Genomic DNA, 23,414 nt, shown 5'->3' with positions numbered 1-23,414 from the left:
TAGCTAATTTCATTACCTCAATCTAACTTGGTATTTTGGGAAAAAAAAAAATTGTTTCACTGGGGGTAGCTATTAGGTACCGGAAGTCTGCTGTTTAAGATTTTCAGTTTGGCATTTGCATGCTAAATTCTCAGTTTGGAATTTGAAATTTTGACGATTTTTGAACTTGTTCCTCTAACCTTTTCTTTCTTTGATGTATTCCATTGAGCCATATTACATGTTACTTGCGGAACCAGTTGCTCTCTCTTCCCAATCTCTCGTCTTCATTTAGAAGAGACTTTGTACCTTAAGTTTTCACAAACCCAAATTTTGGCTTTTTTTCTTCAAAATTTCTTACAATTTATAATCATCTGGCAAACTTACAGCGGGAATGGAGGTCTTCTTTGAAAACTTTAGTGATTTAGGATGACAACTAATCAACTAAAACTGTTTAAACGTTCAGTTTAAGAGAGAATGCCAGGTCGCCACTGTTTGTGAAATCTCGTTCCTTCTTTTATGCTTATTATTTGCTTTACCCGGACTTGAGTTTGAGCAATGATTTCAATGATGGTTTGAGTCTGAGTCAGAGTCAGTCGTTGTTAGAGTCCACCACTGTGACCGTGGGGGCGTGGGTGAGTCTTGAGCGTCATTCATTTATTGTAACAAACTAGATAGTATTTAAATTTCAAGTTTCACTGTTGATCTTTTGTCAGGCGTTTATTCAATTTGTCAGGGTTGATTAAAGAAACGCAGTGTGGCTATTTTTACAGTGGCTGCCTCTATTCTCATCCTGGGTGAGAATAGAAAGACAGTCGTCGACTGAGTCGAGCTGTCATCCTGGGTGAGAATAGAAAAACATTCGACCTCTCATCCTGGGTGAGGATAGAGGTAGAGACACCTCGCTATTCTCACCCCTGTATTTTCCAACAGGTAGGGTGGCCTAGCCGCCACCCCTTCTCACTATTCTCCTCACCCCTGCCTGTACCAACAGGTAGATTCAGCTTAGCCCCCCCCCCCCCGCCCCCTTCCCAATATTCTCACCTGACCATCATCATCTCTCATGTGACTGCTTTTAGTGGTACAGGACGTAAGGAGGGTGAACATACATGTCATGCATTTAGAATATAGACTGGATTGCTTGAGATATGGGAATCATGTTGGAAATCTGTATACGGGAGTTAATCTCTCTCTCTCTCTCTCTCTCTCTCTCTCTCTCTCTCTCTCTCTCTCTCTCTCTCTCTCTCTCTCTCTCCCCCTCTCTCTCCCACAAACTCTATTTCTCTACATCATTTTATATTGTTTGTTTTTCCTTCTTTTTTTTTTGTCCACTCAATATTTCATATCTCTCTCGCTCTCTCCCCCATCCCCCCTCTCGTTATCCCTGTCTTTCTCTATGTCGTTTTGATTTGTTGGTATTTTCTTCTTTCCCAGTCTCTTCCACCTATACAATAAATGTGAATGTATCCATCCCATCTGATTATCACCCCCCCCCCCCCCCCCCAAAAGAAACAAAACAAAAAAAACCCCAATTTCCACAATCCAAGTGCCGACGGCTTATTCTCTTTGATCTCGTATCATGGTTTCCCCTACGCCCAACATCTCGGTTGTTTGTGGGTCAACCCCTCCCCACCTTCCCTCATCATTAGTTTATTTCTCTCCCAACATAGGAAAGAGCTCTGCATGCACTAGTCTAATAGATTGACACTAACCCTGCCCCACCCCTAACACATGGTGGGGTGAGGCCTGAGGTAGTCTCCATTCTTCTATCCTCTGTTTCTTGTCAATTGAATGCTGACAGCTGACATTTGATTCTTTGAAGTTCAACTGTATATCTCAATAGAAAAAAGGAACATTTAAAAAGTGAGTTTGTCAATACCACTGGTTAAATGAATCTGAGGTTGGCTCTGAGATTAGTTGGTTCCATAAGAAGTATTTTACTAAAGTTGATGAAAAAATAATGGGGGGGGGGGGTGTCTGTTCGCAGAATGCAAGGTGTTCGTTAAGTCCCCTTTCGTCCAGTATTACTAAAAGTAAAAGTATCACTAAGAGCACAGACTAATCTGTGGGTGAGAGTAGCGAGGAGGGGCGGGGGCTAGGGGGGTGAGAATAGCGAGACGGTGCCACTACCTCTATTCTCATCCTGGATAAGAATAGAGGTAGTCACTCACTTTTACAGTCCCGTAAAGATGGTTCTCGGGGCTATTTTTACAATCTCGTCCAACCTTTGCGTTTAGGCCACCAAGCATTATTATAGTAGGTAACATCATACTTTGGAGTCTCTTGTACTGTTTGATTTAGTTTATCATAAAAGTAAAAGCTTTATTTCTCGTCCTCACTCTTGTCCTCTTTTGGGGCATAACAAACAATTACACTAAAAATACTGCATATTTTGAGTTGAATCCATAGATGGTTGAATCTTGCCTTGAGCAATCGTTCTGCCATTGAGTCTTTATTGCGCTTTTAAAAATAGGTAACAGACGAGCGACGCCGTTTATATGTAAAAATAGCCCCGAGAACCATCTTTACGGGACTGTAAAAATAGCCACTGCATTAAGGAAAACTTGGGTTGTTTCATTGTTTCCCTTTAGCCTTTAGCACGAGGAGCTTACGGAAGATTAAAATTAAAAAGGGCGAAACAAAAATTATTAATAGTATATGTATTTAGTAGTATATCGTTTAGATGTATTTTTAAAGCAAAAAGTTCTCTATGTCTATTCATTAATATCTTTACTGTTCCATGTTTTGGCAGTATGGAATATAAATGAATTCTTTCTCATTGAAGTTGAGTATCTTGAAATATATATTTTGAATTCGTCTCCATGCGTGAATGTAATTGGGGAGAGTATTTTAAAAAGTCATTGTTTTTTATGTTATTAAGATGGTGAACATATTTATATAAATATAATATAAATTGAATTAAATCACCTTTCTTTCTTCTATTTTTTAATGTTGGAATGCCCAAAATTTTTAATCATATATATGTTTATTCATTGCAATCACTCGCAGTAGGCACTGCTACAGACATTAGTACAGTGGTGTAGTCTTCAGATTAAGAAGTGAAGTCAGCCTATTGTTGGTTACCTGAGTTATAGTTATAGGTACCATTCTAGCCAGTGTCATTAAGAGAAAATATGGCAGATGAGGGTTTCGATGGATCGACTGATGACCTTCTAGCTGAAATCAGAAAAATGGAAAAAGAAAAAGTAAGTATTTAAGTAGAATACCAAAAATAGAAATTATTATATTACTGCTCTTCTTTCAATATTTTGTTTTGTTCAGTAAACATGTTTACCTACCAATTACTTCACTTTATCTCTATTGTCATCGGGTGCATAGAAAAACGGTGCTATCCAGGGCTGCCAGATGGCTACTGGCAAAAAATGGTCACATAGAGAGTGATATTTCAATCATCAGTTTTAATTTTTAAAATTGTTTTCTTAATCTAGTCGATTTTGTGTTTATCAAAATTGATGAGTTTTTCAAGAGGGGACAAATCTTTGTAGCTTTTGGCTACTGAGGTTGTATTTAGCCACTTTGGAAGTCAGAATTGACCACAAAGACATCTGGCCATCAGGTAGCCCTGTGGTGCTTTTGATGTTATGCGTTTTATTAAACTACAACATCCACCTGTCGGATATAATGTATCATCACACAAAACTATTTGTGACCTTGAGCATTAAAATTAATAGTCTGATTGATAGAATTCAGTTTGATAGTTCTCATAAAAACTGCTGTTTAAAAACAATAACAAAGAGATGAATGACGTCAACTTCATTCCTGTCATTCATCATCACCGATCACTGACACTGACAACCCCACTATCGAATCAAGAGGGAATCAAGTATCAAGTTGTGTTCAGTTGTGTTATTAAATTTAAATAATAAGATCATTCTAAGAAAAAAGGCTAGAGATCATATCACACACATGTGATTGTCACTTCACTTGTTACCTTTTGAAAGACTTGAATACAAAATTGCTGTCTTTTGCTTTAATGTATCAACATTGTACTCTCCTTCCAGAACTTTAAGATCTTGTGATCATCTCCGATTATCTGCGAAAAAAGGCTCCAAAAAGTTTTCTGATGATAGGTCTTTTTCTCATTCTGCCCATTCTATTTGGAACTCTCTTTCAATTTCCTTAAGAAAATGCAATGCAAAAGCTATTTTTAAGACAAACTAGTAAGGAAATATTTGATAGATTAAATCAGTTTGCCTTAAATAGATCATTTTTCATGATATAAATGTCTTAAGCATGCTTTGTGTATGACTGTCATTGTAGCCATTGATATTTGTATTTGTTTATGGAATAGGGGTGGTATAAATGATTTACATTACTATATTAAATTATTACTAGTAGTAGTAGTACAGTCCAAGCCGGTATTGAGGGTGTCGCTTAAATCTGGACAGCTGCTTTATTGGGACGCATCATTAGGAACGGAATTTTTTTTTAGCCATATAAGTCATATCCTTTCCAATCTCAATCACTTAATTGGGACAACCCACCGCTTAATGGGACAAAATTTGACCATGACCATCGTCATAAGAGCTTGTTGTCTTCAATCGTTTAAAACTGTAGCGTTCATCAGAGAGGTGTGACAATAAGCTTTAACCTGTATCCCTTGTTTGTGTCTATCATGACAGCCAATCGGGGATGTGGTCAAACATTCGTCATAGTCATCACAGAAATGTGAAATAGAATTTACCTGTATACCTTGTCTGTGTCATCGACTACCATTGTCACGTTCATCGTCTTGGGTCAATAGCCATGGTGTTAGGTTATGTAAACTGACCAATGGTGTGATGAGTAATGAGTGATGGCTTTGTATACTGTCACCACCAAATGGTTTGTTCAATGAGATAATTGGGTAGACGATGCTTTTTTAATCCATTACTTTCTTATGCAACCGTTACGTGGGGTATATTCGTTCATTGTTTTGTGCTGTTGGATTTGTTTCTTATTTTTAGATGTAGATTAGGGGGTCGTTTGTTTTTCCGTCATTAAGTCGTGAAATGTCACTGTCTGATAAGCGTTGTTGCAATAACTCACATGCAAAGTGATTATGAAGAGATTTAAACAATGATGGGGTTGTATTGCCAGTCAATAATTGCAGAGTGGACTATGGTTAATCTGAAAAATTGCTCAATTTCATGGCTGCCGCTTAATTGGGACCATTTGTCGGGAACGGAGCCGTCTCAATAAACCGGCTTGGTCTGTAGTAGTATTGGTAATAGTTGGAGGGTAACAAATGCTTTTTCGAAGTCAATGAAATCTATGTAAGTTGTTGTCGATAGATTGTTCTACTATGATTCTAAGGGTGGCAATTTGGTCCACATAAAATCTGTTCTGACGATAATCTGCTTGTTGACCTCTTTATTTGGGATCTAATGCAGTCTTTCTCTCAAACAATATTCTATTTAATACTTTTTCTGGGGCTGATAGTCTTTGAGATGGTAATTCACCTTATTGCTGTCTGCTGGATTTTCTCTATATAGTGTTTATTCTGTTAAAAGTGCCATAACTGGACAACATACCTGCTGAGGTTTTAAAAGCAGACATTGATTCTTTAGTCGCTATGCCACATGAAATATTCACTCAAATATGGGAAGATGTAATTTCAAAGGATTGGATAGAAGGGATCATTGTTAGAATACCCCAAAAGGTGGTCTTAATAATTGTAACAATTAAGAGGTATCATGTTATTAAAGATCTCATAGATATCACCATAAATTTTACCAGAATAGGGTTATATCAACATTGTGATAAATAATTGGTCTAAAAAATAGAAAACAAGAATATGATTATATGTGGCTATTGATATCCTGCAGTAAACTAAAATACAACAGCCAATGAAAATGCTTATATCCCGCTACGAGGTAAAACAACAACCAATGAAAATCAGTGGTTCCAAATGACATAAGCATTTCTTAGTACCAATACCTATACTGGGAATTCCTGAAATTGCTGTCATCAAATAGGTAATTGAGAAACACGTCATCCTTAATCAATGCTAACCACAATCAGTCTCTACATGCGACACTGTCTATTTGTCTTTGCGAGCTGCCCGGACAATTTCATGGTCTCGGTCTAGAACTGAAAGACTGAGTTTCTGTAAAGGAGACTGAGAACTTTTTATTCCCCCTCTTTCTCTGTTTTTCTTATATGCAGTACCGGTGCTTAGCTTTTCATGTCTAAAGAAATTATTGGCAAGTTCAGTGCCACTATTACTTATACCAATATTCAGTCTAGATACTGCTTGACACTAGTTAAATCTCAGTCAACGCCATTGCTGCAGATGTGATAACATCCGATATAAAATTAGATCATCTGGACCAGTTTCCAACCATGCTGTTGTAACAGCTATCTAGATCCTTGCTGCTTTGAAGAAGGGGCATTAACTCATTTGCATTTTTACAGTGAATTCTCATCGTCTTTATGGTCATAGATTATTGTTCTCAATTAGTTATTTATTACTGCTGCAAATATCTCAGAGTGTCAAACAGATGATAGATAGACAACAAATAATACAGGTTTTTCATATCATAGTGTCTTGTCTCTGACACTATATTATTTATCAGCTATTTTCTTTCTTACAGGAAGAACTAGAAAAGAAAAATAGAGAGCGTCAACAGTTGGAACAGCATCTGAAACAATTGAAAGGAAGTGTATCCTCATTGAAATCTGGAAGTAAGGACACTGTGAAATGGGCATGTAACTTTATTGATTAAACAATACTGCACCAATTCTCTATGATAATTCTGATAAATAAGGTTGGAAATAATATATATATATTGATAAAATTTTGGTTGATCCTGATTGTTTGATAAGATGTGCACCTTTCTTGTTTCCCAGTGGCAGATCTGCTTTCATTTGTTTTTAAAACTTTTCATTTGTTATCCATCATTTTTTTTTTTTTTTTTTTTTGTTTTCTAATACAGATTTAATTTATGAGAATTTGATTTTAAGCAATGATGATTATTGTGAGAGTGCCAGTGGAAAAAATACCTTACTAATTCAAAGCAGGCGTCATAGTTTATCACTGGAAAACACTGCTCCTCGAATTTTACAGAACTCTTCAAGAAATATTCAATAACCAAACCTTTTAATTCCTCCAATGACCTCATCAGTTTGGCTGGCACACATATTTGTGCAAAGACAGGAACAATACAAGGTCTTTTTCTCATTTTGATCCCTCTGTATTGAAAACCATCCCACAGAGCAATTGGGAGTCCAAATCATTGTCAACGTTTAAGAAATCCTTATTTTTTAATATTACATAATTTATAGTAGAAGATATTGTTTTGATTGAAAGCATCAAGACCCTTATGACTGAGGATAATGTCTGCTATAGAAGAATCCATTATTAATATTATTATTGTTGTTGTTGTTGTTGTTATAGGACTGGGGAAAATACTGCTTAAATGTTTTTTCTCTAATTATTAATGGTTTTATAGGTGAACTATTTGTGATTTTAAAAGTTTTAAATTTTAAATTTAATTTTCCAGAAAATACACCTAATCAGTCAAGTTCACAAAGTGTGAGTGGAAACATATCGGAGGTTGGTTTGAACACATCCTTGGAAGAGTCTCAAGCCAGACTAAGAGCATTACACGAAACAGTTCTTCGCTCTCCTCCACGTGCTAATACCAGCTTGCGTGAAGATGAAGACTTAAATAGATCATTTGAGGACTTTGGAGGTTATTTGTTTATGTATATTTTTTTATTATGCATCAATCCATTCACATTCAATATCTTTTCATGTTGATTTTTGTTTGTTTGTTTGTTTGTAATTTGCTGACCTGTAATCTTGAAACAATCTTACCTTTTTGTCATAGGAATACAATGATCTTTTGGCATAGTCTGTAATAGTCAGTACGTCTCTCTAGTTACAGGCATCAGGTGTAATGTCTCAATTACTTCGAAATTCAACCCAAGATTGACATGTAATTCATTGACTTTGAGCAAAACATAGATTTAAGTCCTGATGGAGTCTGGTCTAGTATTCTCTAAAACTATGTTAAAGAAGACCAATTTTGTCGTTACTCATTTAAATTTAAATGTGGTTATGTTGTCTAGAAGTATGACTCTTGCCTTTGGACTGGAAGGTCCAGGGTTTGAGTCCTTGGAAAAGGCTTTTTACTCTCATTTTCAGGTGTAAAATAAGTAGTCAACAGAGTTGTCTCTGTTCAGAAAATAAATTTGTAGTATCGCCTGATATGCATCATGTCCCATCCCATATTAGTTTTGCTGTTGGTCAGGGACCCCTTGTAAAGCACTTTGACCATGTTTAGTGGATATCACACAATATTCTCGAGTTTTTAAATAGGAGTCTAGTTTTAGTATAAAAAATTCTCAATACTCAATTCTCATTACTTTTTTTTCTACTGATTCCTGCTTTCTGTTCATGTCAGTAAGTATTCCCTTGTTTATCAAGTAAACTTACATATTCTTTAGAACTACCATGAATTGTTGACAACATTTATAATAACATAATTTGTCTTCAGATGATGTGATGTCTGATCAGCACAGACAAGCACTGCGAGAAAACCGAGATGTCTTGGTGGAAAATATGACTCCAGATGATATTTTCAATGATCTTATATCAAAACGAATTTTATCAAATGCAGATGTTAGTCGTATCAAAGAAAAAAATACAGTAGAAGCTATCAATGAGGTAGGTACTTTTTGCTAACAATTATATTATTGCTACTTTGGCTTTCAGTTGCTAACTGTTGAGGCACATTTCAGTTAAATTTGTTTTGTTAGTCATATAGTCCTATAATCTAGATGCTTTTTTTTTTTTCCATAGCTTTAAGGTTAAGCATTGTGAAAAGTTTTTATTTGTAATTTACTATTAGTTTTTGTGTGTTATTTAACTCAATTTTCTCTTTTTTATTAAAAAAACAATTTTTTTAATATGAACCCAAGCAGTATAAATCAATATAAATCATTTCAATTAATCAATCTTCATTAAATATTTATGGGTAAATTTCCGCATAAAGGAATGTCAACCTTCTTGGACCAGCTTTCCGTCTATCTGTCTTTTTCATGTGGTCTAAGGTCCTGGAATGAGCCCATTTAGTCTCACCTAGACTCTCCTTGGAGTCTTTTGCTGAGTGGATAAATCTGTTTTGTTGTTGTTTTTTTTTTTGAATGATGACATTTTCCCCCCTGAAAATCATTTTACTTTGCCTGTTGTGAAAAATATGTGTATGCGATAGTAAAGTCAAAAGCATTACATAAATTAGATTCAAACAAGTCTTTTCAGTTCTTGTCTGATCATAATCCATTTTATATTGTCTTAGGGGTCTTCAAATTAATGAATTATGACACAAAGAAACATGATCGGATGTGCATAAATAGGGCAACCACCTGCCTCTGGCACATGCTTTTATATATTTTAATTAAGTTAATATCTCTTAAAAACCATTTGATATATTTTCAGGAGCTTTTAAACATCATTGTACGAAGATCTGATAGGGCTTTTACAGTGTTTGTTTCATCTCTTAGAAGAACATTACAAGGATGGTTGGCAAACAGACTAGACCCACTTGTGGAAACTAGGTCAAAACGGAAACGCAGGCCTGGTGAGGATTCGATTTTATTTTTAAAATTTTTAACTCACAACAGTCACTAGACCCTCTATTTTGGATGGATTTATTAATTTATTGATGAAAAAAAAAATGTCCTCTTGCAAAATATCACATTGAAAATATCTGACACAGATGAGGGTGAGAAAATCGTTTCGAGGCTCTAGATTACTTGGTTATTTAGGCACACCTCTGTGCTTAGATAAACGAATGCTATTTCAGACCATTCTTGACAGAGAATTTCATATTCCAATGTCACTATACTTGTTTTATTTTAGCAGTTTTGGGTGCATAAAATAAAGGTGTTCCTTTCATGATGCATTGCAGTGTTGCCATATTTTATATTTCAGGCCTCCAAATCCCTTTTTCTTCCAATTTGATTTATGATAGAGGATTTCATTTTTTTAAAGAAGTAATTTTGATTTTTACCTGTTGACTAGATATCCTCATTTAGAAAATCAATATTCAATGACATTTAACACTCTATACTTATATTGTTTCATCCAAAGGTGAGATTAATGTCGATGTCGAATGTGAAAAGGTGTTGCCACAAAGTAATAAACGTTATAAATGTACATGTCGAGAAGTGGAAGAACAGATATTGACCATGGCTAAAGGTGATTTCATTTTTTTATTTGTATCTGTGTGTGATGTATAAGTTGTCAATCAAAGACTACAGTACTCTGCAGTTGATTACTGTGGACTTTCAAATTTTATTAGAAGTGAAGATGAAATTTTTATAAGAGATTTTGCAATTTTTCAAACTCATTATATTACTGATCATCTCTGTGAAATGCAAGCACAACAGGACTTTAGTCACCTAGCTTTGCGCTATTGATTACAAGGGTGAAATAAACTGTAATAAAAGTGAATGACTGTCAATTGTTGATTGTGTGTATGTTAAAAGATACACATTTGCAATAAAAGAAATTTCTACAATCTACATTGCAGAGCTGCCAACTTTCTCAAAAATACATATTATTATTTCGCTTTTTAAATCAAATTATGTGTTTATACTTTTTTTGTTCCACATTACAACATTTTGTCCTCATCAAGGTGTATACTGCAAAGCCAGAATGCATTACAGTACAAAGGGACTAACTTTTTAAAAGCATATTAGATTGATACATCTGTCAGGATGTTTGACCTGTAATACTATTATCAATGTCTGCTGAGGTATCCGATGGTTGAAAGAAAATTTCAGGCAATTTTGGGAAAGAGTAACATACAGGGTGTCCAGAAAGTCTTTCCCTGATTTCAAAGACTAAAACTGTTATTGATATTTGCACCTGGTTTTCACCATCATCTAAGGAAAAGTCATACATTAATGCCTATTAGATCTCAATCTTCATTACAACACCAAAGTTAGCAAAATGAGATGAACTTAAAAGACCTCATTTTACTCTTCTTCGAATTTGGAATCACAAGTGTGGGTCAAAATTTTCTTTGTGTAATGTGATTGCATGAAATAAAATCGCAAAAAGTAGCTCAAAAACATTTTGCAACCCAGTTTGGCAGACCATTACAGGACATGAAAATGATATTTAAAAAAAGACAATCAATAACAGAAATGGGTATTCTAAATTTGCTGATACATATTGAATCTTTGGGATTGGCAGATGCACAAAGACTTATAGGCCCACCTTCCTTTACCTTAAAAAGGATTACTGTAAACATCTATTTAGATATGCTAGAATTTTATGCTGCATTCCATCTTCATTAATATCGTGCTTAGATTTTTTTTCATGAAGACAGTGTTCCTCCACCTTGGATTCAAGCCGTTTGTGAATTTCTAAACAAGTTTTCAGATTGTCTGGCTGCCTGGGTCACCGGACATTTCTCTGTCTGACATTTTCCTATGGGACTACGCCATAGACATTGTTTATTCAGCTCTCATACAATATGTTGGCATGCTTACCATGAAAAAAGAACTGTTATTATTGAATCATCACACCACAAAAGCTACAGAACGGGCTGAAAGAACTCGAAAATAGGTTGAATTTGCTTGTAATTGGCCATGGCAACCATTTTGAGGTGCATTGGGTTAGAGATAATGGTAAACAAAATGTAAAGCATTTATGTATTCATAAGTGTACATTTAAATTAGAATTGCTGTAAAGTTTTTCTGTTTCAGATGTTATAAAACAGGGAAAGACTTTATGGATACCTTATATATGTTTATGAATAATGCCTTTGTTTTGCACAATTACACTTACCCCTTTTCCTTCAAAATTACACATTTTTTCAATCAAAATTACACCTTTTCTTCAATTGGGTTGGTAGCTCTAATGTTGAATAAAAACACTTACTTTCTTTTTATTCAAACAGCTCTCTTTACTCTCAAATCTCAGTGTGCGAGGGATGATTGGCTTGTGGCTTTGTCTGTGTTCTGAAGAGTCACGAACTTTCCTCAAACAAGTGAAGGGACAAAGCTAATCTATGAACCAATCAAAATTATTACTATTCTAAATATAGAAGACAAAAAAGCAAAAATGTCTTTTATAAACACCATAAGCTTGTGTACATGGTTCAATATTGGTGTGCTGGTCAAGGCTGACCAGCTAGCTCCAAATTAAAGACCTTCGTCCTGGTCTTAATTTAATCCAGGTTGCTCGTTTTATTTGTGTTAAGATTTTTGAATTGCAATTCACCTTTTATGAGGACATATTAGTCATTAACAAGGCTAGATAAATAAGTAATATATATTTTTCTTTGAAAACAACGAATTAAAATTTTTTAGGTAGACAGGTCTGGGTATCGTCCATTCTTTTCATGATCATCGCTAATCAAATTCTGTTTGTCTATGAAAGTAAGGCATTTGAAATAGGAAGTTGTGAAGTGATTTTTATCAATGTTATTTTTTTTTTAAAATCATTTTCAGTGGCCTTTCTTCACATTCGACGACGAGATGGCACTTCTGCATCATTTGAACAGTTTAAAAAAGAGTTGCATCAAACAAATGAAGCCCTCAAGGTAAGCCTTAGTGATGTAAAAAACCAAACATTTTGTCTTTATTAAGTTTAGATTTTTCACTCAGTCAGCCTTAACGCTGACTATCTTGGTATGTCCACACCTCCATCCGCCACCTACACTTTCTTTCTTTGGTCAAAAGATTGTTGAATATATTTCAATTGTAGAAAGTATGTGTTGAAGTTTTATGATATATTTGAATATGGTATATTTGGCTGTGGTTACTTTTATCCCATAATTATTTATATTTTTCTGTGAAGAATAATATCTGCATTGTTAAAGATTTTGTTTATAATTTTTACATGTTAGTAGTAGTTGAATAAAACCCCCCAAAAAAACATGCCAATTTACTTTGTATTTTTTAAAAATATGTACCAAAAATTACAAGGGAAAACGGACAACAGTAGACAGTATCATAGGTCGAATGTTAGTCTTCAGGAGGAAACCACACAATAGGCCATTAAGTGTTTTTATGCGCACAACACACATTTCCCAACCAAACACAAAATGGCACTCCTAAATGAGCAGGTGAAGAAAAAAAATAAACAATAACATCAGTAATATAAAAGAGAAAAACGTATAAAAAATAATCCCTGTAAGTAAATTGGAAGAAGATAGTAAACCAAATTATTAAAGGAACCAGGAACTGTAGTTTAAAACTTAAATATAAAATATGATCGCAATACAAAAGAGCTGTGCAAATAGACCAATAGCCTTTTCTTTTTAATAGAGAAATGCCATAACTTCCTGTGTTTAATCTTCATATTAGAAGTTTTACACAAATGCAAATACACACACTCACACACAAAAACACACACACACACAAACATATAGAGAGAGAGGAGAGAGAGTTCCTACAAGGTTTGGAAATTGGGAGAAGGTTGGGGATTTGACCACCATTCATCATCACTACCAATACCACTAAAACAACCACCACCACCATATCATCATCATCATCATCATCACCACCACTATCACCGCATCATCATCATAACTACAGAGTGGCCAACCTTCCCGATTATTTCGGGAAATTCCCTAAATGGATCCACTGTTCCCGATGTCCCGAAACTGAGTTTTTTTTCCCCGAAAAAAACCATCGTAAATTGACTGACAAGTTCTTGCAAAAATGCAAGAGATCCACCATGGATAGCTTGCATTCAGAAAGCAAATAATAGCAGTAAACAAAGCCTGTTATCGTGTACATAGTGTAAAAAGTATTGTAGTGATGCTGTGGTCTCACTGTGTGTGTAGTTTTTTAGTTTTAAATTGTCAAGTCATATTTATTAATAGAATAGAGGCTGTGACTTCTGCACCAAATTAAATAGAGGGCATAATGCACCTCCTAAGCTTGGATAGAGGATACATATGTCAAAAGTTACCCCTTTCACTTCCAAGGTTTACAGGTATGTCAACTTAATGTCTGTTTTCATTTTCATTCTTTGTAAAGTATTAAATTAGTATTAGGCTGTGTATTACTTCACTCTTAACATTATTGTGCGGTAACCAAAAATTTTCCCTAATTCAGTTTCTGAAAAGTTGGCCACCCTGTAACTACCACCACTGCTACAAACACCACCACCACCACATAATGATGACCAATACCATTAATACAACCTCCCCCACCACATCATAATCTTTACCATCACCACCACTTCGACCATCACCTCATTGTAGTCCTTGCTACCACATCTACGGCTAACACCACCATCACATCATCATTACCACCACTACTACAACCACCAACACCACATTGTTATCACCACTACCATAACTACAAAGCTCTCAACCACATCATAATTACTGCCAGCAGCTTTTCTATTTTAATCTGCTAAAGCAGACTTTATCAAGTTGCTCATTCCACCCGGCCCTTCTCCCTGGATATTACTATTCTGAGATTTGATTTGCGGGAATGAGATCAGACTTACTTTGCACTCCTTTACATACACTTGTTCAAATAGTTAAAGTCTTAAGCATGTTGAGTTAATAATATTTTATTTCAAAATATTTTCATCCATTAGGATTCCATGGAAATTTTGCATTCTTTAAAAGTTCTTTGTCGCCATGGTGATCTATCAGATCTTAGTGAAGGCAGTGTACGTTTTACAATCAGATGTTCCACCTTTGCATCCTGTCGGAGACTATGGGAAGATTACATGTCTGGTGCAATCCTGCAGGCAGTAGAAAAGAGTGTGATCACTCCTTCATTACTCAAGATGTGTGGTGCGAAAATAATAGCTCTTCGAGTCAAAATCTCAAAATTGGAATATTTGACTTGCAGCTTAGAACTGGGTAGGTTTTCCTTCTATAATAATTGCCTTTAAACACTGATTTAAATTTCTAATACATGTTTACATATTCATGCATAAATGAACTTTTATGTGCTTGGCCATCAAAGTCACTATTTGTCATAATTGATAAGTAGTTGAAAGGCAAATCTTCTTTCTCGTTTCATACTAACTTTGTACCTGTTACTTATACAGATCTAGTTGGTATTTACATATTTTTTTTGAGGGGAGGATGTAAATTCGTCCCAATTTTTTTTTTGGCCCGCCTGATTTGAATTTTTAAGTCAAAGCTTTGGAGGAATACAAGTTTCAGAAATGGATATGTGACAAATTGAACTGTACTATCTTAATATATGGATTTTCATTTAATATTGATTAGAATGAAAGGTACTACAGTTCATTTCATATATTGTATGAATGAAAAAGTCATGCATTTTGACTCAATACAGATTTTAAAAAAAATCTTGAAATTTGGATTTGTGCCAGAAATTATACACATTTTTATAGGCTGTTTGTGGCAGGTTTGCAATGAATAATAAGTGGAAGATTGATAGTCTATATTATGACATTTATCGAATAAAATAAGAAGATTTAAAAGCAAAATAACCTTTTAAAAAAAATATGTACCAACAATTGGAAATTTTTGCCTCTTTGTGATTGAATTTTTTATACACCATTTAAAAGACACATAATGTATCCAGAAATTCTTGCATTTTTATGCAAAAATGAAATCGACTTTAATCATTTATTATTTATATTTTTACAGCATTTGAAGAGCTCAAAAGATTACGAGAAAGCTGTCTTCATAACCAGACTACTGTGGTGAGTGGTCATGATTTCATGACAATTCCCAGATTCTTTTTATTTTTTATTATTATTATTTTTTTTTTTTTTTGGATACAATCTTCCTTGAAATTCTTCTTTTTGTGATCATTACTTCTCTTACTTTATTCTTAATGAGTATGTGATGTGAGGTTCATAGTCTGGATAAGACTGTTTATCTTTTAAATAGATACGGATCGCTGCAAAATGTTGTGCATCTCCTAATGTATTGTTTGTATTCATGGTGCTATTTGTTGTCTAAAAGAGTATTGAACAAAAATGAATGAATGAAATGACAGGTTCTGAAAAGAGCAAAATGCTTAACAAGGAATGTTTCAGCATCATAACCTTTTTTCAACTAATGATGAAAATAATAAAAATGGTATTTACATATATAGAATGTAGAAGTCCGAAAGATCTAGAAGAAGTCTTATTGTATCCTTTTATTATATTCGACGAATAATAAAACGATATTTTGTTTTATGGCCAGGGAAGCTCAGTATCGAGTTCCTCCTCCTCCACTTCTTTTTTCCTCCTCCTCTTCCTTTGTCATCTTCTTCATTGTCTTCCTTCTGATTCTTGTTCTCCTTCTGATTCTTCTTCATGATCTTCTTCTTCTTCTTCTTCTTCTATTTTGGTCACTTTACATTTAACAAAAAAACCCAAAAACATTTGTGGTATATACTCTATACATCTTAATTTCTGACTGCTTTATGATCGTTAAAAAGTTTACCAGGATGTAGCAAATTGTATTTAAAAAAGCAAAAAATTTGTTTTAATAAAAATAGGCAAAGAAGTTAATATATTTGCACTAACAGTTAACAAAGTCAATGACAAAGAAAGAAGAAATATGTTGGTACATAATTGGGTATGTTAATAATTCAGTTCTACATTTCTTTTCCATTCCTTATAGTTGGATGACATGAAAAGGAAGACAATGACTAGAAGGTATTATGCTCTAAGAAGAGATGAAAACAATAGCAACTTCTCTACTAAAAGAAAAGTTGATACACAGTCTGGAAGAGTTTTTAGGAATATGTAAGTACACAGATGTGATTAAAAAAGAATGAGGTTTGATCACAAATTGGACACATATCACACTAACTCTGCTTTGAGAAAAATCAATTTTAAATTTTAGAAGTCTTGTACTGGTGTGTGTGTGTGTGTCCCCCCCCCCCCCCCCCCCCCCCCTTTTGTTGAGCACTATGATATGAAGCACTTTTACAGTGCCAGTGTTTCTTTTGTTGAGGATCTATGATATGAAGCAATTGATTTTGAAAACTTCAACATGATCCATTTTTTACCTCACTTCCAGTAAACGGCCAACTCTTAATTCTTGTCATGTCTTGTCCTATCTGTAAAGTGATGCTGTTGGCTAGGGACCCCCTGTAAAGTGTGTTGAGCACATTTAATAGATATTGCACTATTTAAAAGCTCAAGTTAAAAAAAAAAGTGTTTGTAGTCTTTCAGAGCCATTCGGCCCAAGGAGCCGGAGTTTATCCCAGTTTCTATAGCGTGAAACGAACAATAGCAATTGCTTAATTGCTTGTTATCCTTTGGTTAGGATGCTAGTCTATCGCAAAGTACATTCTGCCAAATCTAACGGACTCAGTACCCATTCACTGCTGGGTGGACAGGGGGGGGGGGTCAGAAAAAAATCTCGACTGCACCCGGGATCGATCTCGGTCCCTTTGCATGTGCTGTACCAACTGAGTTATCGGGACCCTCATTAAAGTATTTGACCAATGCATATTGATTGATCTATAGCTTTTTAAGACTTCTTTTCTCTTTTTTTTCCAGATCTCCAAACATTTTAGTCAGTGATAGATCAACAGAAGTCTACCAATCTAGAACTAAAGAATTCAATTCGTCTTTAAGTGCATTAGCTAACCAAAATAATTGTAAAACCACCATCAAGAAACACGAAAAAGGAATTAATATCAAGTTTGCAAAACCTAGTCATAAAGGATGTCCCATAAACAGTGTAGATCTGAGTGATGATATATTTCCATTTTCAACTGAGGATGTTTATCGTGCTTGGCAAAGTAGCCCTATCCAGCATTCACCGGTTTATAAAACAAGATCAAAGATTAATAAAAGTGTAAAAAGACTAGTTGAGATCAAAACCTGCCGTTGTGATGAAAATGATCCGCTACTTAAGAGACAGATTAAGGTTTCCGTACCATATGGTTATAGTTATAATCTGAGGTGTCGTTCAGTAAGAACATGAATTTTTGGTAGTGATTCAGTTTGTTGGTTCTGTTGTTCAGCCCGTGAGATATTTCATAATATTGAAGAACATATTTAATGGGCTCTGCCTGCCCACCTTGTGCTATTATACAAACATTGACTTTTCAGAATGTCATTTATTGACATTGGATCTTTATTATTAATAATCTATTGTATTTTCGTTTTTTGTTTGTTTTTTAATTGGAAGAGTTTAGGAGAGTGATATTGTTATAGATATCACTCTTAATAGTTTGGAGATGATATTGATCCTAATATTGCTAAAAGCCATTCAGTTTTGACACATAATGCCCCTAGAAAGGCATCTTGCATTTGCAATATATGTAAGTTACATTATATGTAGAATGTATGAATATTAGTGAGCAGCACATTGAAATCTTTAACACTCGTGTCATATTAGCTACTCCAAACCAATTTTTCGTATCATGGATACAGACAATCTGTGATTTGTTATGGAAAGCAGCCACAATTCTAAGACTTTTGACACCAAAATCAACCTGCTAGGTCAATTAGTTCAAAAGTTATGCAACATTGAATATTGTCGTATTTTGGTCGAATGTCAAATTGGTCTAAACCCCATTTTCGGAGGTCGCTGACATCTTCGATTATTACCCAAATCAAGTCAAATCGCTTGATCTAACACTACACAACACAGACACAAAGCCCAATTTTTTTCAAGACTGTGACTTTATTAAAAGTTAACAAAATATTGGATTAAAAATGGAAAAAAAATCAATTTTGAGCGCTTTCGAAAAAGTGCCAAAAAATGCTGAAATAACCAATTTTCAAAAATTCATAAAAATTTCAAATAAAGTAACACATACATAAATGATACATCAAATTAAAGCTCAGAATGAGTGCTATCAAATAAAATAAAAACGAGCATCATAACTTAACATCTTCATGTTTAAAAATCTATTCAAAAGTTTATGGTGATAAAAAATTTGAAAAAATAAGGAATTTCAAAAATTCACAAAAAATAAAAAAATTACACCTACAGACACCAGAAACCAATCTATTTAAATATTGTCATCAGTAGAACAAAATAGGAACATCAAAAGGTGCTGTATGGTAAAAAAAAAATTTTTAAATAGGAGCAAAATGACCAGTCTGGAATTACTTCACATAATAATATATTAAGATTAGAATCAATGAACACTGACATGAAAATAATAAAATGCTGAAGGCACATGACAATGAAAGCAGTCTTAAACTATGTTCAAATCAAAAACATGTTTTAAATCAGCAACAAGTTGATCAAAACCTACTCCAACTTTCAAAGTCTTACGTCCTAGAACAAACTTATGAAATCTAACTTCATTTTTAATACATTCCAAAATATATTTTTGTGATTTACATTCAGAATTAAGACTATCAAGAAGCTGGTCAAGCTCTAAAGAAGAATTACAAGGACCATTGTGTTGCTTTACTTTTTCAGTATAAACAGATCTTTGATGAATGACATTAATCTCCTTTACAATTTTTTTCTGTTGATTGGCGACAAATATTTCCTTTTGATGGTTTCTCATTTTTCTTTCTAAATCTAAATTTTCCTTCCTTAACTGAACTCCTCTCTTTCGAGCCATTTTTAACAACTTGTTTGCCTGATTAGAAGTCTTTTTCCTAAGATAATCATACGTTTTATTTCTTCTGCTACTGAGAATGACAGACCTATTGTGAAGAGAAGCATTACGACGTCTATTAACATCAAAATCAAAATCCCCAAAAAAACTTTCCCCAATCAAATTAGTTAACGGACAATGACGTATTTCTTCTTGAGCACTAACATCCATATCAAAAAAACAACCACCATCTAAAAATTCTCCAAGCTGTCTACGAGTGACAATAAAGGCTTCTGCACTAATGGATTTCAACATTTTAAGCAAACATTCTCTATTGGCAATGGTAGATAAAAATTCATGTACAGAAAAAAACATAGGAGAGGAAATATCAAATTCATTGTCAAAAACAGTAACATAAGATAATTCAAAAAGTTCACATGGATCCGTGGACCATCTCAAAAAAGCATCATGTAGCAATTTTACATAAACATGAAACTGAAAATACTTGACAGAACTATTGACCAATTTCCAATATGGACCAGTAACTTTCAGATAAAAAAGAGCAAAACTACAAACATAACTCATTAACATTATATCTTGGACATCAGCAGAAACAGACTCAATTTTCAAATTAGGATTATCATGTAAAATGCCTGAGGTAAAAAACAATTTCATACGTGCATAATGATGGATAACAGCAGCTGCAGTTTCAAAATGACAATTAAAACGGTTGCTTTTAAAACAAGGAAAATACGATTTTTCACAAAAGGTGGTCCATTGTACTCTACAACCATTTTTTTGATCACCGTTGGGACCAAGAATAGTGGCACAAGTCCTTAAAACTCTAAAAGTAGCAGATTCTTTATTTTCTGCAAAGTTAGAATATTTCCCCCCTTCCTTATCCCTACCAAGAGGACCATTAGCTTTTACATAATCATTTTCAGTGGCGACAGTCGCCTTTTCAAACCCACTAACAAGACCTAACAGATAATGAGCATTACAATGTAGAAAATGAATTTGAACCCTTTTCCCCAATTCACTACTAACATGTTCAGAAAACAATTTCCCATAAGCTTGCATACAACTAGCTCTATCAGTCATGAAACTGGTCAATTTACTAAAGAGATTATGCAACAATGATTTTGTATCAATACCAACAAACTTAGAATAAGAATCAGAAATTTGATGTAAAACATTTAAAGACAGATCTAATAATGTAGACGCATTTTCAGTTGCAACTGGTGCATAACCCAGATAAAAAGTGTCCCCATTACTCAGCGATACCTGATGGCCAACAATTTTTTTGTGATCACGACTAGTACCATCACTATGTAAGGTAATATTATCGCTATTTAAAATTCCTTCCATAACTTGGACCTCAGAAATGGCAAACCCTTCATCAATCATATTCAATACAGACTGGGCACATGGCAATTTATCAACAAAAACATAATGGAACAAATTATAACTAACAATCTCAATGGCCTTCTTAACATTAGCAGCAGAAACACCTACTTCACATACAAGGCCTATCACAGTTTTACGTACATCATCACTATAGACATTATTAACATTTCCTTTCGTAGTAACATCAAAATCACATTTATTATTCTCAAGTTTAGACTTCAAATCTAAAATTTCAGTTTTAGAGGATGCAAGAGATGATTGCAAATGTCGTTCTTTAGCTTTACGTTTTAATAAATTATTTTCTAGGTTCTCAATTTCTTCAATATGGTCTTTACATTTATTTCGGTTAAGTGATCTTATTTTATTCCGAAGAGCAGTAACAGTCTGACGTGATTTTATAAGTTCTGAAGATTGTTTAGTGAATTTAGTGTTATTTGAATTTGTTTTAAAAATTTCATCTTTCAGATGCTTTATGTCCATTTGAAGTGTGGAAATCAAATCAGTTAAGGAGTTAACTTTATCTTTTAAAATAGAACAATTAGAACAAGGACTTTTTTTGATAGGTGTTGAAGAAACGTCAGGACGTTTTTCAATTGTAACAACAGGGACAATAAAAGGACTATCTAAAAAAGCATCAATATTGCTTTTGACATTTAAACGTAATAAATTCTTATAATTACTAAGTGCTTTATCCACATGATGCATAATGCGACCAGAAGGTTGTGTACACAAAAAGACGCCAATCCACTGTTGAAAAATGCGTTTGGTGGTACTGGTGGAAGTCATCGCTTTGTGCAATTCAATGAGCAAACGATGTGTGAACGTATCCTGGTTCTTCACATAGACGTTGGGATTTAAAAATGTCCTCCTGTCAATGCCGATCTCTGTCAAATAAGGGGAGAGTTCAAGCAAATCAACCGTCTCAGAAAGATAATCCGATACAGAGGAACCAAGTGTAGAACAGTGCGTGTAAGTGGCCTCCATAAGCTGACGAAGACGGCGATGGCTGACCAGGTGCTTTATTGCCTGTAGATGGGGCATGATCTTAAAGAACATTACTTCAACCTGAAAGCAAGCATGAAAGAAATAATATTAATTAATAATAAAAACCCAAAAAAATAACAAACATTAGTTTCTGTACTGTTAGTACATGTTTTCCCAGGACCTTAGAGTAGCTGACAGGCAAAACACATAACATTTAGGATCCCACTCGTAGACAGTCAAGTGCATTTACATTTTTTAATGACACGGATAAATGTACCACAACCAGGGAACATCTGAATTTTAGTCTGGTAGGATAGGAAAAGTGTGATGAATGCCTTTTCCGAGGTCACAACGTTGAGATGACACTTTCAGCCACCACAGCTCAAAGAAAAGAAATAATAGACAAATAAAATAAAACGTACCTCTCTCCATGGCCGTTGTCCTTCTTCCATAAGATAATAGATCTGTAGAAGCAACATCCTACTGACAAAAGTGATGACAGGGAGATTGGGACGCCTTCCCTTTCCAACAGCTAAAAAGACGGCCCTGAATGCTTCATAGTTGTCATCCACTGAAAATCAAATTTGATAAAAGAAGACTTCAAATTCAAATTGAATATCCAAAGTGTATTATATCAACATATACAAATATTAGGAAACAGGTAAGGTATAGTGTAAGGGGATTTAAATTATAGCTTGGCTATGAACTGAAACAGTGCAAGAGTAAGAAGACCACTGCTACTTCTACTTCTACTCGTAAACTGACTATTGGAAGCTTGACACTACACATCAGCTTTATCTACTAGTATATGAAGGCATGAAAATACAGAATAGGCCTACCTATATTATAATTCCTAAATCATAACACAGCTGTATGTTACTAGAACCCTGGTGGCATTTTGGTAATCAAATCAACAGTAACTACGAACGCCATGCTCTAATTTCTGGGACAAAAATGTAAACACGCCGCCATTTTGAATTTTAGCATTTTGCCTAACAACCCAAACATTGCACAAAACGAACAAATATGAACAAAAAATCAATTTTAAGTTAATATTGTAATTCATGAACATAATAAACATAACTTGTCTGAATAATTTACATAAATGCCAGAATAGATGAAGACTAAGGAAAAATTAGATTAGTTCGTGAAAACTGCCTTGTCACTCGCAGTCTATCAACGACCTTCAGAGGATCGCATCCAATCGTGAAATAATGATAAACTAACCTATTTTCACACAAATAACAACACAAAGCTTATCTAAAGTAAAGGTTATTCATCAAACTTACCAATTATATCCTTCAAGTCCATTTTTGAACTCGAAATGTTGGAATTTACATGAAATAAAGTTGTCGCTATGGCTGTCGGTTGACGTCTTTCTTCAGCTGAGATCGTGTGGCGGATTTCGATTTTGGAGCCTTCGGATAATCAAAAACTGGCATCGCGCCAATCGACGGATACGACTCAAATTTTAACACAAAATATAAAATTGGACGATCTTTCGATTGATACAACTTTAAAGGCAAAATATTGAAAATTTTTCACATTTTTCATCAAATTTATTTTTGAAA

At 34.3% G+C, this 23,414-nt stretch overlaps 2 protein-coding genes across 3 annotated transcripts; one reads left to right on the top strand and one right to left on the bottom strand.

Annotated features, from left to right (window-relative positions):
* The first annotated feature begins 280 nt into the window (after positions 1 to 280).
* Positions 281 to 22,260, top strand: LOC144966389 (uncharacterized). 2 transcript variants are annotated; one of them, XM_078902782.1, is made up of 12 exons: positions 281 to 611; positions 2,989 to 3,182; positions 6,573 to 6,663; positions 7,482 to 7,673; positions 8,481 to 8,650; positions 9,422 to 9,563; positions 10,076 to 10,183; positions 12,448 to 12,539; positions 14,555 to 14,825; positions 15,588 to 15,643; positions 16,557 to 16,681; positions 17,444 to 22,260. In XM_078902782.1, exons 2-12 carry the CDS (start codon positions 3,111 to 3,113, stop codon positions 17,871 to 17,873), a joined length of 1,749 nt encoding a protein of 582 aa, XP_078758908.1. In that variant the 5' UTR covers positions 281 to 611; positions 2,989 to 3,110; the 3' UTR covers positions 17,874 to 22,260. The 2 variants fall into 2 exon arrangements, with proteins under 2 accessions (XP_078758908.1, XP_078758906.1); XM_078902780.1 differs by having other exon boundaries at positions 2,986 to 3,182.
* Positions 18,559 to 23,241, bottom strand: LOC144966388 (uncharacterized). The gene is made up of 3 exons (XM_078902779.1): positions 23,133 to 23,241; positions 22,266 to 22,414; positions 18,559 to 21,924 (listed from the first exon to the last, which is right to left on the bottom strand). Exons 1-3 carry the CDS (start codon positions 23,152 to 23,154, stop codon positions 19,099 to 19,101), a joined length of 2,997 nt encoding a protein of 998 aa, XP_078758905.1. The 5' UTR covers positions 23,155 to 23,241; the 3' UTR covers positions 18,559 to 19,098.
* Positions 23,242 to 23,414: the final 173 nt, after the last annotated feature.

Source organism: Berghia stephanieae, chromosome 2 (genome assembly GCF_034508935.2).
Source record: "Berghia stephanieae isolate SIO BIC M18660-M18661 chromosome 2, UCSD_Bste_1.3, whole genome shotgun sequence".
Taxonomy (NCBI): Eukaryota; Metazoa; Mollusca; class Gastropoda; order Nudibranchia; family Aeolidiidae; genus Berghia; species Berghia stephanieae.
This window is presented reverse-complemented; position numbering and strand designations above follow the sequence as displayed.

Coding starts and splice junctions, on each gene's coding strand:
- LOC144966389 (XM_078902782.1), top strand. CDS start 3,111: ATGGCAGATGAGGGTTTCGATGGATCGACTGATGACCTTCTAGCTGAA. Junction 7,674..8,480: donor ATCATTTGAGGACTTTGGAG/GTTATTTGTTTA, acceptor ATTTGTCTTCAG/ATGATGTGATGTCTGATCAG. Junction 12,540..14,554: donor AAACAAATGAAGCCCTCAAG/GTAAGCCTTAGT, acceptor TTCATCCATTAG/GATTCCATGGAAATTTTGCA.
- LOC144966388 (XM_078902779.1), bottom strand. CDS start 23,154: ATGGACTTGAAGGATATAATTG. Junction 22,415..23,132: donor GGACTTGAAGGATATAATTG/GTAAGTTTGATG, acceptor TTTGATTTTCAG/TGGATGACAACTATGAAGCA. Junction 21,925..22,265: donor GACAACGGCCATGGAGAGAG/GTACGTTTTATT, acceptor GCTTGCTTTCAG/GTTGAAGTAATGTTCTTTAA.